Here is a 15,544-nt window from a genome sequence, read left to right on the forward strand (position 1 = left end):
GTACATGTTGCTGGTGGGGGAGGAGAGGAGGATTGATCCAGAATCTCATATGATATGACTTAGGACTTGATTTCTTTCCTTTTCTTCTAGTTTTTCTTTGGAAGTCCTATTTCTAGATGGTTAAATTTTAAGCTTATCTGAAACAAAAGGGTTTTTTTTTTTTCTAGTTTGAGATAGAACCTAATTTCTTTCAATTTTTTATTTTTATTTTTATATTAGTTTCAGGTATACAGTACAATGGTTAGACATTTATATAGTTTATGAAGTGATCCTCCCAATTACTCTGGCACTCCTCTGGTTCTACATACAGCCATTACATTACCATTGACTACATTCCCTATGCTGTACTCTACAGCCCGTGACTATTTGTAACTAACTTGTACTTCTTCATCCCCTTTTTCATCCATCCCCCCAATACCCCTCCCCTCCGGCAATCACCAGTTTGCCCTCTGTATTTGTCTGTTTTTGTTTTGTTTGTTCCTTAGATTCTGCATATAAGTGAAATCGTATGGTATTTATCTTTCTCTCACTTATTTCTCTGACTCAGCATTACTGTCTCGGTCCATCCATGTTTTTGCAAATGCTAAGATTTCATTTTTTTTTTAATGGCTGATGGAAAACACTTTGGAAGTTCCTCAAAATATTAAAAATAGAAATACCATTTGACTTAGCAATTGCACTTCTGGGTATTTACCCAAAGAAAATTGAAACACTAATTTGTAAAGATCTATGCACCCCTCTGTTCATTGTGGGGCTATTCACAATAGCCAAGATACAGAAGCAACCTAAGTGCCCAACAATATGCAACTGAATAAAGAAGTTATGGTACATATATACAATGAAATATTTCTTTCAGTTTCTTATTGTCATTTTCTTGATGTTGATTCCATTTTGGACAAACTCATTCCCCCAAGTTCATCATCCTAAATTAGCTTTGAGGAGCTCTGAGAGTTTCATAAATCCTCATTTATGAAACAGCAAATAATGTCTATAAAAGTCACTCTGACTGGACCAGCTTAGGTAACTGTGTCAATTGCAAACCATTCATCATGAACAAAGATGACGCATTCATACTGATTCTGCTAATCAGGGCCCTCCTCTGGGGCAGGTGAGATCCATTCCCTCAAAATCACAAAGGTGAGAATGAAGAGAGGGGATAGGTTTGGAAAAGAAATTCAGGCTACTGCTCCAAGAAGAAAGAGAAATGGATGCTGGGCAGCCAATAACAGGTATTCATTACAGGTACTGCCCGAGTCCATTTCCTATTTACTCATTTAGAAAGAAATCTGAAGCTTTATGCAAACTCAAGACTTCAGGTACTTTCTGCATGTTACCTAACACATTTTTAGAAAAGAGACATAAAGGTTAAATCATTTCACAGTATTTTATTTCTATAAGTAATTTAAAATCACTAAAAGATCTTACTATGAAAGTGGTAATACATCCTTTATCTGGAGGATTTTATATTCAGTAAAGTGTCAACATTTAAAAGAAAATCCTTTCTGATGCCTTTTTTAGTGTGATGTCTAACTACAACGTGACTTTCTAAAATTGCAGGCCACAAAAGCACATATCGAAACGTAATAGCCTTGTTTTCACAAAGCATGGCACCCAACACTGTCTTGGATCACATTCTACCATATGTTCATTCTCTGGTGCCTAGTTCCAGCAAGTTTTTTTGTTTGTTTGTTTTGGGCCTGTTTCTTCACGCATTCTCCCTACAATCATTCTGGTTTTCCCTTTGCCAATCCCTGCTACTTCCACTCCTTCCTAGACTCCCAGCACTGATTCAAGCTAACGTTCTTTATCTTTCCTTTATCTGCCGAAATCTAAGAGTCTGTAGTTGAAATGAATACTCGCTTAGCTGCTTATGATCTGTCTTCAGCCTCTATAATCTGAATATACCTAAAGTTATCAGTGGCATTAATCTTCATCCTGCTGAAATATTTATATGGTTGATAACCCCGTCTGAGTTTGTTCCTCTTATCTGATTGGTCTTCCTCTGTCACTCCTAAGATGTAGCCATATCTCTCAGTTCCATTAATTACTCTCACTTGTCTTGTATCCAACAAATAAAACCCAAAGAGGTTTAGTAAAGCTCTGAGAGTTCTTATGTTCTGGTGCCAATCTTTCTGAATTGTCTTCCATTTCTTCATTACCTCATTTTCAACTCACTGCTTAAGACATGTCACCTATGCTTTCTCCCATGATTCCCTTTGAAATATCTTCCTTCAAGGCCCAGCTTAAATGTTTTCCCCTCCACGAACCCTGCTCTAGTTCTCCCTAAGCTATAAACTACTTCCAACTTCATCAACCAGGTCCACACTACCACCAGCTATGAACTAGATATGTTTTATTAATTTGAGGGTACAAAGGCATTCAAATCATGGCACAACCTCCAAAACTCCAAAATCGACTGCAGCTTATTTTTCCATATAGGGACTAATACAAGGATTTCATATGAATTATAGTATAATCCAGAGTATGTAAAAAATATAACACATTTAATTTATAAAGCATTCCTGTGCATGTTACAAGAAATTATAGTAAATATAATTAAGTACTTATCATTTCAACTTTATTTTTAAAACTGCCATTTTCAAAATACAAAAAATAGACCTGTTTTCAAAGAACCATTTAAATATGGCTTTGAAAACCAAAACATAGATGGTAGTGCAATAGCATTCATAGATGTTTATGATAAAAATATTGGTATTATTCTGGTATCGCTTTGTGGCAGGCCTTTGTATTTATAGATATTTACAATGACTCATAAAAGTAAAACCGCTAATAGCCATTAGTGTAATTTGTATTTAAACCTGAATTTGAGTAACCAACATAGATCAGTCATTTATTTGAGATTCACATATCCGAAAACTGAAGTAGGAACTATATCATTTCCATAGTTTGTCGACAAACACCCCCCCGTCATTCCAGTATCTGTATAAGGTGATCTAATTACAACTCCGGTAAGTGATTTATAGCCAAATATAATAAGGGCTGACACAGCTAGATCCTAGTTGAGATTTTATAAATTTAAGACACTAGGTAACTATGCCAAAAAATAATGGAATCCAGGTCTACATTTTAAATGATGGGAGAGTCTCTGGAAATAAAATTAGTAATGAAATGACAACAAATATCCACTACTACTCAAATTAAGGACACGACTTCTTAAATTTTTCTAGTCAGTGTATTCCAACTGAATTAAAACTAAAGCACATTTATAGTGAGTTTTTTCTCACCAAAATATCCCAATTCTAAGATGGTCTGGATTTGGGCAACATCTTTTCCAGCAAATCCTTAAAGTTTAATTTACCCTTGAAACAGTGATGACATTCTTTTAAGAAGCCATTTTCTTGATATTGCACAGAGGTCGATTTTAAAGCTAATCCAGGCACATGAGTTCAGAAAAAAAAAGTGCATTCACCAAATCCACTTCTACCTGAACAACAAAATGGAGAAATCTGTGACACTCCCCAGTTGACGTCAGTTTTACTGTCGTGTTGATGGCAGCCACTTCAGGCAGAAGTCCCACAAGTACAGGGAAGGCAAAAAGCAGAAAAACATTAAGATTTAGCAGTTCTTTGACTTCTAATGGTTATAGACTGATTTTGATTATGAGCCATGTTGCTGTGTAGTATTCTTCTGAGTTTTACATTTCAGACACAAGGAGCATGTTGTTGCCTTGGGCAGACATATTAGAATTGTCTTGTTTTAGCTTACTTTTTCTTTTCTCTAAGGTCAAGTAAAAAATGTGAGACATTTTCATATACCACAAAGGTAATACAGCAGGCTGGAGTCACTCTGATCAAATTGGGGGCAATTCCTTTGTAAAATCCACCGAGGCCTTCTTTCCTTTAGAGGGAAAAATAGATAGGTGCTTAATTTCCTACATAGCTAGCCTAAAGATACAAAAGTTTAACTGGCATAGGGCATGGAGCCAGCAGTCAAACCTCCCTGTGATTTAAGTCCGTATTTTCAGTGTCCTGAAGTAATGCTGTTTATGACCCCACTTGTAGGGCCTTACATTCCTTTTGTGAGATGACTGAGGAAGAAGGGACACTTCAAAAGTAAACTGGAAATACTTTAATGTTAACCACCTTTCAAATGCCTTTAAATGTATGAATATGCAGTAATATTAACTGATCTAATATAGGCATTAAAAATCTCATAAATGTTAGACAACACTAAATATAGCACTCAGTAAGATAAAACTGTATTTCCTTAATGCCTGGAATAGAAATATGGCCTTGGAACTTGTCACTTAGGTTCTTGATATTTACTAAATTGAATTAAATTGAAGATTCTAAATATTTTGCTTTGGCCTTTTAAAATTAAAAATAAATATGGGAATGTCTACTTATAACAGTTTAACTATTTCCATGCTGAAGAACAAGCATTTCTTCCACACATGGAAGACATTTACACTGTCAATAGGTTCTGCAACTTCAAGTGAAATAGGTATAACGAAACCAATTTTACCACAGACTGACAGATATAAACAAGAGTTGAGTTCCTATGGCATCTCATCAGTGTTATAAGGAAATGTTATTCAAGGATCCACTATATTTGCAAAAGTTATGGTGCCAGTATCAGGTGTGAAGCCTTCTTAATTGTACTAAACTAGGTCTTTTATGACTTACAAGGCCATTCAAATGTTATATAACACCTACATTTTGTTTTATTAATTTGTCAAAGCATTTTCACAGATCTCATTTGATTTTTATAACAATCTTGTCAACCTAGATAGATAATTTTACAAATGAAGAAATCAAGCCTTAGAGAGATTGAAGTCCATGTAGTAAATGGGAACTGGGAAAGCAGGGGCCACTTTCCCAACCATGTTTTCACCACTGCACACTGGCCTTTGCTATAAAACTAATGTCGACTAGGCAGCTGAAGATTTGCGAGGTACCTCCTAAGAACCATTCTAACATACTCACCTCCAGGTCCTTGTGATTACATCCAATACACCCTCATAAGACATGTGTTGATCCTGAAGACGAGCTCTCACAACTTGATATGGGTACGTTGCTGCTACAGCAAATATTTTGGATAGTGCTGCAACAGATATATATTCTGCTGTGCTCTAAAATGACAACACAAAACAAATTTTTCTTTAGACAGGATTTCTTGAAAAATATAGAAGTATAATTTATACAGGAAAACAAACATTTAAATGAATTTGTAAGTGAAAAATACTATTTCCCCTCTTAACAGAAGCTCTGAGCAATTAAGGGGTTCTATTTTTAACATTTGTGTGTCAAAATATAAAATATTTAACTATAAATTAAATTAGTGGCAGAGTCAATACTCAATATCACAGCAATACCACCAAAGTAAACATGACAAAATTTCCATCTATTATATACTCATAAAAGTAAATGATACATTTTTCTCAAGAATCATCTTACCAATTGGGCTTCTGGTAATCTACTGATATGCTGGTTGTATTTCAACTTCAGTAATTCATATGCCATAAACTGAAGGGCACCATGTGATGTTCCAAACAGCCCAGGAATAAATCCCTAAAAGGGAACAATTTTAAAAAAAGCTAAACTAAGCAAATTTCCAAGGGACCACAGCTTCCAGAGAGGGGAGTAAGGAACAAGTGACCTCGATGTATGACTTAGTGAAATGGTTACTTGACAAAGCTTTACCCAGTCCTTCTTACACCCACCAGTGTCATACTGATACATCTTAGTAATGGGGATAAATAGCTTAAAATACATTTTCAATACTATAGATTTCAGTTTTCATTCAATTGTTTCCTGCCTAAGCTTGGCTTCTTTTTAGGTAGGACTGACTATAAGCCATTCAGAACTAGGACAATAGAGCCAAGGAAAATTACAGTGGTCAGTTACTAAAAAGGTATTGATAATTCATTACCTTATATAATCCACGCACACCTTCATACTTATATATTTTCACAAGTGTATCAAACATTCCATTATATCGCCGCTGTGAGGAGTTAACAACACCATCATACTGTAACATGAGGCGAGTTTTTGCTACCCATAACGGGTTTGTAATGCAGAGGGTCATGGCTCCTGAAATCAGATTTAAATAAGATTACTCAGCATACAGGAACTTTTTCACTTATGACAATCCAAATTAAGAAAAGTCCAGTTACATAAAGAATGGGGTTGCTCAGGAGCTGTACCTACAACAGTGAGATGGTTTCTGAGGTACAGTCTTAGGGCTAAAAGATAGACATAGTTTTTGGTGGTCATGTGGTTAGTAAATTAAAAGGAAAATGGAAATGTGAGACACTTTTCGTTTAAAGTGTGAGGACAGTGAAGACGTCCTGGCTCCTAAACAATGTGACCTGGTGTAGAAAACAGATGGAAGTCCCGGGAAGCAGACTCTGATGAGGAAATATTGATACTCGGGAGCAGGACATGGTAGAACCCAGAGGGGTTGAAGATTAGGGGAAAAGGACCAAGAAATCAGCACCTCAATAATCTGTGCACGTGCACATATATATCCACCCCAACTTTACCACAATCTTGCGCAAATCCATTCAAAGTTACTACTATACCTCGAACATTAAAGAACTATACAATGTAATAATATTTACACTCTTTACAGAAAGTGACAATTTTGTAAAAAAATCTTGTTAAGTTTCTCATTTGCTGAGTTTTCTAAGTAGGCCTTTATTCCACAAATATTTGAGTCCTATGTGATTCAGGCCTCTGCTAGCAGCTAGGTATTCAAAAATGAATAAGATAGTTCTTGCCTTAAAAGACAATCAGTAAACATTAAGAAACTAACGTATGTGAAGTATCAAAGTATTAGTTTTAAAGACTTATGGGTCTTACTTTGTTTTTCCCTTCTGAATATCATACACGAGACAATTAAGCAAGGCTACTAAACTGTATAACTTTAAAACTGAAATTATACTTTAATTGAAGAAATGCTATACTGAATCATCTTAAAGTATTAGATTTATAACTTTTCTAAATTTTCTTATCCTGTGATAAGTAAAATTCTTGAAATCTATCCAGAGTAATCAAGAATACCTGCTTTCTAGGAAATTTCATGTCATCACTGATTAGTATACTTAGATAAGCCTATTTAAACTCTGATGTTCAAAGGAAAAAAAGGCAAATAAAACAAAAAACAAAGTGAAAATCAAGTTGCAAGCAGATGTTTTATTTTTCACACACTGTCTTACCAGCTTCGGCAGCTGAGACAAGGTATTCTGTTGCCTCTAACTGTTCGGCTCTTCCTTCTGTCTTATATGATTTGATGGCATTGTAACTAAAAGAATAAACCATGAGCAGTTTAATAAATATTTTAAATGGTATCATAAAGCAGTAAAGTCTGTTTAAAGTGGTGTGTAACTTAACAGTGCACCAAAAGTAAAAATCAATGCATAATGCAGACATAAAATGAGACCTTTTTCAAGAACAGATTTGCTGGAATGGTTTACTGTATGATTATACCAACCCTCCCCCCAAATATATATGGCTAGCAATACCTATATAGAATATTTTAATCATACTCATCAATTAAAAAAAACCAAAAGACTAGGAAAACTGGGAGCCGGGAGGGTACAGTGATAGTGCAGTGATTGGACAAGGCAAAAGAGACTAAAAAAAGACACCTAACAAATATGTGCTGAACACCTATGTTCAGATACTATGGTTGGCAAATCTGATAAAAAGATAAATGCTCAGTGGATCCTTCCTAACAGACTAACAAAGACCATAGGCAGCACACAAATAATCATAATAAAAGACAACATAGACAGTATCATAAGAGTTAGAAACTATAACTTAGATCACAGAAAGCTTTGGGTAGGAAATGGCACTGGCTCAATATGGAGAGACAAGTACGGTTTCATTAGGGACACAGATGAGCATGAACAAAAATTATAATAAGGGTGGATGGGAAGACAGGGAAACTGGAACCACATTTGAGTGGCAGACTGACAGTTAGGCTTTATCTAGCAGAAAACAGAAAGCCATTAAAAGGTTTCTGAGCAGGGGAATCAACTCTGCCTGTTTTCCCTAACTCCAATTTCCACTTTTCTCTTGAAAGACTTCAGCTAAATAAATCTTTCCATGCTTTACTAATGCCATTTTAACATGAAACAAGTACACTGTCTTATTATAAAAAATTTTCAACACATAAACCTTACATAGCTTGTCCTTAGAATCTCTTTTTTGGAGAACCTACACAATTCTGAATTTCACAAGAGCATATATTTTATACGCATAGTTTCATCCTTTTAAGTATGTCTTAGATTCAAAATAAGAAAAATATTTAAACAATACTAACGCTGAATTTTATTTTGCTTTCACTTAAAAAATATTTCAAAATTAGTTTGGATTCTGCCATAAAATTGAGAAAAGCAAAATATATGACATATAAACACAAAAGACAAATACACCAGGTACTGATGTCTCCTAAAAATGCCATCTATTAAAACGAAGAAAAGCGTTCCCATTCATGGATTCAGTTTCAAATGTCAGAGGCATGCTTAAGGCAGTACACACTTAGTGCAGTGATGCTTTGTTCTTTCACTTGTACATCCAACAGGTGGAATGTGCCTGCCACAGGCACTTTCCGTGGCTTCTTCAGTAAGCATGCAGTAGCAGTTATTTCAAATGGTGATGATACTTGACAGGTCAAGCATGAAAGAAATGAATGAGCAGGTCAAATAAGAGGTAAGAAAGAACATGTCTCAAAATCTTTCAACCATGCACTGGCTTTTGCTTTCTGTTCTCAGTAGGGATTTTCCTGTGGTACATGTGCTTACAAAGAGTCCAAGATCTGTCCTCTGCTTTTCCAACTTCATTATGAATCAAATGTATTCTGATAAGCAATTTTCCTGAATTCATATCACGGAAATGGCTTCTGTAAAAGTGTTTCTCCATTTCATCTCTTTACCTTCTTCCTATTAAGAACTTTCTTCTAAACCAAATATTTCTGATAATAGCTAACAGAGAATGAAAGTAATAAGCTGTTTTGCTCTTTCTGGCCCCTTCTATTCAGAGAAACTGTTAAATGACTCATCTTGCTCATCAACTGAAATATATATATATATAATCTAAAACCAAAATTCCTTTTATTTAATACAGTAAAATCTCCCAGATCTACTCACAAGAAAAAGTAGAGGCCCCAGGATAAACCTGCACCCCACACATTTGGGGTTACTCCTTGGTAAAGTCCCCGTAGTCCATCAAGTTTCCAAATGGTAGTCAAGCAATGCAAAATTCCTTTGTATTTTGGTCTCAGTTCCAATCCGTCACTCACTGCAGTAAAAGATATACAAAATTAGGTAAGAGCAAAGTTCTACCTCTGAATCACATATAAACACCACACGATCAATCGCATAAAGGAAATAAATTTAGAAGAAAAAACTTTTGGGGTGAAGAAAATTATTTTCCAGGATAATTTAATATTTTAAAATAAATACATCCATGAATTGATTAAAATTTTCATTGAGGGCATACTGAGCAATCAAATAATATTGCGGGAAGTGTCAGACTGGCTCTTAAATAATCAAAAAGCCTCTTAAGTAAATAGGTTTCAACACAAGTTTTATGTTGTAGATATCCAAGATTAAGGATTCAAATGATCAAAAATATTACTCAAAAAATAAACTAGCCAGGAGCCTTAATTATATTAAGAGTACTGTCAAGACCTGAGGAGTGGCAGGAAAGAAAATGGGTACGGTTAAACTTTTTTTGGTAAATTCTTTCTACCCTCCCCACCAACACACACAAACGCACACCAAAATCAGCATAAGTAGAAAAAGTATCCTTCCCTTTTATTGTTTTCTTACTCTCAAAAGTTCTAAATAAAATATAATAGTAAAACAAACACTAAGTTATATAGATTTTATGTTTCTTAAATAAGGAGAATTCAAATCTCTTTTGGAAGCTGAAGAGAAAATACTTGACTATGTAACTTCTATTTTGTGAAAGACTCCATAAACAAGAGATTGAGAAAAAAATATTTATAGTATAGAGTTAATATAGCTAATATAAAAGCAGTATGTGCAAATCAATTAGAAAATGCATAAAAGGCCCCAAAGAAAAATGGTCAAATTATATGCACTACCAATTCACTTAAAAATACAAATAGCCAAGATGCTTTGAAAGATATTCAACCTCACTGATGAAATCTTATTTTTTGGAAGTTTATTTAATAACAAAAGAGGAAAGTTCACAATACACTCTTGAGAAGAAAAAGCATACGAAACTATAATTTTAATTCTGTTGCTAGTTGAAGAAAAGATGGTGTCCTAAATTAGGACGATGGCAGTGTGAACTGACAGAGTGGACAGGTCCAGGAAAGATTTACGACATAGAATCAATAGGACTCCTCAACTGGTAAGAGGTGTGAAGCGAAGAAGGCTGCCCTAGCTGGTATGTGAATTGTTTCTCTCTCTTTTTTTTTTTTTTTTGCTACCATTAAAAGTTTGTTAGAGAATATTCTGCATAAGAATTTGTACAAATATTATATCCTTATAAATATTTACAAGAGGAATTAATATGGGTCAAAAGGTATAAATTTAAGGTTACAAATACATAATGAAATTGCCCCCCACCCCCTAAAAGTTTATACAAATTACAGTCCACTAGCCATATAAAAGTGTGGCTACTTCAACATCCAAAGAAGAATCACTGTTTACCACTGCCAGGTAAAAAGGGAGAAATGAATTTCTTTCATCATTAACTTGACAAGGTTTCAGCATGAAATGAGATTAAAGTATACTAGTTTTTGTCAAAAGACCTGGGTTTGATATCTGACTTCCCTAATTAGCTACATGGTCTTAAACTTTCCTGCTTCATTGGGATAAATATCACCTACCCTACAGGTTGTTGCGAAGTTTATACAAGTTTAAAAGCAAGTAGCAAAGTGACTGGCTCTCAAGAATGTTTTGCTGTGTACCTTACAATCTTTCTGGGGAGCTGGTGTAGTTGAAGTGTACATACAGCTGGTGGAGTGAAGAGATGGTAGGAAATTAGGCTAGAAAGAAGGGCAAGGCCCTGTTATGGACTGAATTGTGTCCAGTCTGCACCAGCTCCCCGCCCCGCCACCAGCCTCTACACCCACCAAATTCATATGAAGCCCTAACCCTCAATATGGCTGTATTTGGAGACAGGACCTTTAATGAGATAACTAAAATTAAATGAGGTCACAGGGTAGGGCCCTAATTCAATAGGACTGGAAATAAATAAAGAGGAAGAAACACCCGAATACACACACAACAGAAAAGGCCACGTGAGGGCACAGGAGAAAGCCAAGGAGAGAGGACTTACCAGAAACTAACCCTACTAGCTCTTTAATCTTGTACTTCTAGCCCCCCAAACTGTAAGAAAATAAATTTGTTGTTTAAGCCACGCTGTCTGGGGTATTTCGTATGATAACCCTAGCAGACTAATACAGGCCTAATTGCAAAGGTTCTTGAAAATCACAAGTGTCTATAATCTCGAAGTCTCAGATTTCTAAAATTTGGGTCCAAGTGTGCCTACATGTTTTAGAAAGGAAACCCTGGCAGCCCAGGAAGAATGAATTTGAAGGTAGGAAACCTGGAAGCAAGAAAACAAATTAATAGACCTTGCAGTTATTTATGAAGAGGATCGGAAGTAGGGCCTTTCTAATGTCAAATTAAAATTGCTATATGAATAGAGTGAATATTTTTGGCCTAAATAACTACAACACTAATGCTGATGGTAAATCAACTATTTTGATTTCAGTTATCCATCTTCCCAAATTTTCCTCTTTTCCATCACCATTTCATAGCCACACTGTGAGCTTTATTATTACAAAGATGTGTTTTGACTGCCAGATCTTTAATTTTGTCCTCCCATCCAATCTCAATCACCTTATCTGTTGCCTCTGCCCTACTGGTCTAATACTCTCTCCCTTTCCTCAGGCATGATATGCTTACCACAAGCTCATTAACTTACCAAGCCAACCACACTATTCCTCAATGATTATTTCAACTGTCCTATTTTCTGCTCCCAAACAAAACATTGCAGAAGAGAGACACCAAGTCATACAGGCCTGCACCTGCAGCCAAAGCCAAAATTCTTTTCGTGTTCAAGCCACTATACACAGGGATTCTTACAGCTAGTAGTACAGTGAGTGGTTAAGTGACAGACGGTTCTAGAATTAAACCACCTGGGTTCAAATCCCAGCTCTATCTTTACAAACTTGTGCCTTGAGCAAATTAGTCAACTTCTATTATCCTTATCTGTATAATGCGGATAATAAATTCTCAAAGTTGTTCGGTGTAGTCAAAAAGATAATGCATGTGAAGTACTTAGCTTATTGCCTTGTTCCTAGTAAATGCTCAATAAATGTACTTCTCATTATTTGTGCATGCATCATAAACTTCACAGAAATTACATGACTTTGTGGGTTTTCGCCTAAGAATACTACTCCATAATTTCTACTGATTTTCCTTAATAGAATGGCTTCTTGCCTCCTGCCCCTCTGTCAAAATACTAGTTCTTCTATGGGGAACCTTAAGATCTAATGAAACCTTTACAGATACAGATATATATATATATATATATATATATATATATATATATATATATATATATATATAGTCATCAATAATATATAATTTTCTCGATAGTCTACCTCTACTCACATTTTGGTATTTGGATTTATTCCATTTTGTCCTTGGTTTTATGTTGTCTGGAATAATCTTTTATATGACTAAGTCTCAAGCCTACAATTAAGACTATAAGTTTCCTGAGGACAAGAACTTTTAGAAGCTTCTGTATCCCTTACTCATACAGTAGTCTACAAATACTAAGAGAACAGTGTATCAGGTGAATAGGATATAATTAGTTTAACTCTTTAAAGTAAATCATTTCTGCAGATCTATATCAAGGCAGAACTTGACATGTAATAAGAGAAATGAAACAGAAAATCGTTTCCAAATAAATTTATCGAAGACCTTACTTGAAATTACCTTTTCCAGAATTTAGTGTTGAGTTTAACTTCTGCAATACTTTGTTAATTTTAATATCCTTAATTTATTTAATTCAAGGCGCTTAATTCGATAAACCTAAAAAAAAAATACTATTTGGAGATCAGCTACGTTTCCTTTACAGGACCTTGTACCACACTATAAACGCTAAACAAACTTTCGAGAGAATTCTATTTCCAAACCTGCTGGGGATTACGCCTTAACCCAAGCACTTGTATCTTCCTCTCAGCGGTGCTGACAAACACGTGGCTACCCTAAGATTTTAAAGTGCTTTCAACGTGTTGAGACCTAAGCCCAATCAGGCTTTGAGGCCCACATTCTACACCAGTGAGGGTTTTTCTACCCATGCTCCCCATCCCTTAGTCCTGGGGAAGAGGGACGACGGCGGCCAGATCCCTTTACCAGGCTCCTCTGCCTCAAATCTAGTTCCAGGAGAGCCCGGATGGAGAACGCCTTCTTCAACGCCCTCCTCTTACTATGGAAGAAGCAGAGGGGAGACGAAGGCCTCTTTCTGCGCCTTTATCATCCAGTTCAGGGTGACAACAAGGAGGAGCCCAGGGTCTGAACGGGCTCTTACCGGCAAAGCGGATCTTGACAAGGTCCAGCGGGTGCAGCGCGAGGTTGGACAGGACCCCGCCGCTGACACCCGCCACCAGGTTCTCGTACCGGACGTGGCGGAATACCGCGCTCCACGAGGACGACCCGGGCACCGCCTGGCCCTGGCCCGTCATTGACTCGGCGCCCGCTGACACCACGGCGCCAAGGGCCGCAGAGCTGGGACTAGATGCAGTGGCCGCCACCGTGGGCACAATCGCTGCCTCGAAGCAGGAACCCCGTGGCGCAAGCCCACTTCTAGGACCGACGCACGGACTCGGACGCACGAAGCCGAGAGACACGGGTGCAGCAGGAGCATGACAGTGGGGAAGCCGCACGTCACGCCAGCGGAGAGCGCGAAGGAGGTGGGGCGCCCGCCTCCGCCGAATCTCCGCCCGCCTCGCCTACAGCCGCTGCTGGCTGAGGCTGAAAGACGTAGACGGGAACGCACAGAGCCGACCCCGGCCAACCTTTGTCCGCAAAACTACGGAGCGCCGCAGGGTCCACCTTAGGCGTACCGGTTCCACTTCGTGAAAGTCACGTGACAGGAAGTAGTCAGGAAGAAGCGGAAGTAGAGTTCTCCGGGACAGGCGGCGGTAGTCTGAACCGGGACGGAAAGGCTTGTGGACTTGTGGAGAACTGGCCGCCAAGATGAAGGTGAAAATGCTGAGCCGGAACCCGGACAACTATGTTCGCGAAACCAAGTTGGACTTACAGAGAGGTGAGACAAGTTAGAGAGCTCGCCAGCCTTCGGCCTGGTTTCGGATTCCACCGAATAAAGCTGGCAGGGAGACGCGCTCTAGTCTCGTTCTTTCCCTGTTCCCTTTCGCCCAGGCAAACTTTGTACAGATCAGGCCGTTGTGAGACTGGGTAGCGGATAACTTTTCTTCATGTCCTTTTTCTAAGAATTTTTTCTAGTGGTAAGTGGAAAAGTTAGCTATATGGAGAATGCTTCCACTGCCACCCCCAGGTGCTGTTCTCAGATTTTTCTCAGGTTCTCGTGGTTGAAAAGTGGAACACGAATGAGCCAAACTCGTGAGTTGAAGGATTTAACAGTTAAACAGGCTTCTTTAAACCTTCCTGCTTTCTAACTTCTGGCCATTTTACTACTTGAAATTATGTACTTTTGGATGTGGGAAGAGGCAAAGGTGAAACTTAAAGCCATTAGTTTTCTCTTATGAACAATTCTGGGAATTGAGAATGGTTAAAATGAAATCAATGAATTTTATTTACTGGTCTTTCTCCCCGTTTACATTTTATTTATCTGTAGTGGTCTTTCCCCCCGTTGACTGCTTATGAACTACAGCTCATGATATCTAAATGACCAGATACCTACCATATGTGAACAGACTATTCTAAGTGAAGAAAATAAAAAGTTCATAGGCCTTAAGGCAGGAATGAACTTAGGCATAAAAAAAGAGGGACCATGTCATCGGTGTTTTAATAAGGGATAAGTGATAGAAGTTGATGAGGTTGGAACAATATTTCACTATTTTGATTTGAGTAGTAGAGGCTATCAACATATATACGAGCATTGGTCTCTACTTACAAGATGTTTACAAGTTAAGAAACGACAATAATGTTTCTAAAATGCAAATTAGGTTATGTCACCTGGATTTGACATCACCTTTATTCCTTGAACATGTTCCCACCTTCCTCTCTAGTTTTACCAGTCACTACTCCTCCTGCAAGTAGCTTACATTCACCCTTGGCAGTCTGGGTGAATTTCAGGTATCCTCTTTCAGTCATCCTCTTTGAGGCATCCTGAGGCACACACCCTTATCCAATTTCTCTCCTTCCTCTGGGAAGCCTTCTCTAAAGAGTAATTCTTCCATACTTACCCTGTATATCCTTCCCATCCCCCCATTTAAGCACCCTTTTTTCTTTAACCAGTATCAGAGTGTTTATCCCATTGTCTCATGATTACTATTTTGATCGTCAGTCTTTCTCATCAAACTGAGCTTTCAGAGAGGAAAAATC

General features: G+C 37.3%; 2 protein-coding genes across 2 annotated transcripts in view; one reads left to right on the top strand and one right to left on the bottom strand.

Moving 5' to 3' along the window:
• Positions 1–1,370: 1,370 nt before the first annotated feature.
• SLC25A32 (solute carrier family 25 member 32) lies at positions 1,371–13,935 on the bottom strand. The gene is made up of 7 exons (XM_011373274.2): positions 13,548–13,935; positions 9,116–9,266; positions 7,181–7,266; positions 5,893–6,053; positions 5,418–5,531; positions 4,947–5,092; positions 1,371–3,858 (listed from the first exon to the last, which is right to left on the bottom strand). Exons 1-7 carry the CDS (start codon positions 13,699–13,701, stop codon positions 3,723–3,725), a joined length of 948 nt encoding a protein of 315 aa, XP_011371576.1. The 5' UTR covers positions 13,702–13,935; the 3' UTR covers positions 1,371–3,722.
• A 142-nt stretch (positions 13,936–14,077) lies between these two features.
• DCAF13 (DDB1 and CUL4 associated factor 13) overlaps positions 14,078–15,544 on the top strand; it is a 29,690-nt gene continuing 28,223 nt past the window's right edge. The window contains exon 1 of the mRNA XM_011373276.2: positions 14,078–14,285. Within this exon, the coding sequence (XP_011371578.1) occupies positions 14,216–14,285 (70 nt within the window). The 5' untranslated portion in view covers positions 14,078–14,215. The remainder of the gene's footprint in view (positions 14,286–15,544) is intronic.

Source organism: Pteropus vampyrus, unplaced genomic scaffold (assembly GCF_000151845.1).
Source record: "Pteropus vampyrus isolate Shadow unplaced genomic scaffold, Pvam_2.0 Scaffold222, whole genome shotgun sequence".
Lineage (NCBI taxonomy): Eukaryota > Metazoa > Chordata > Mammalia > Chiroptera > Pteropodidae > Pteropus > Pteropus vampyrus.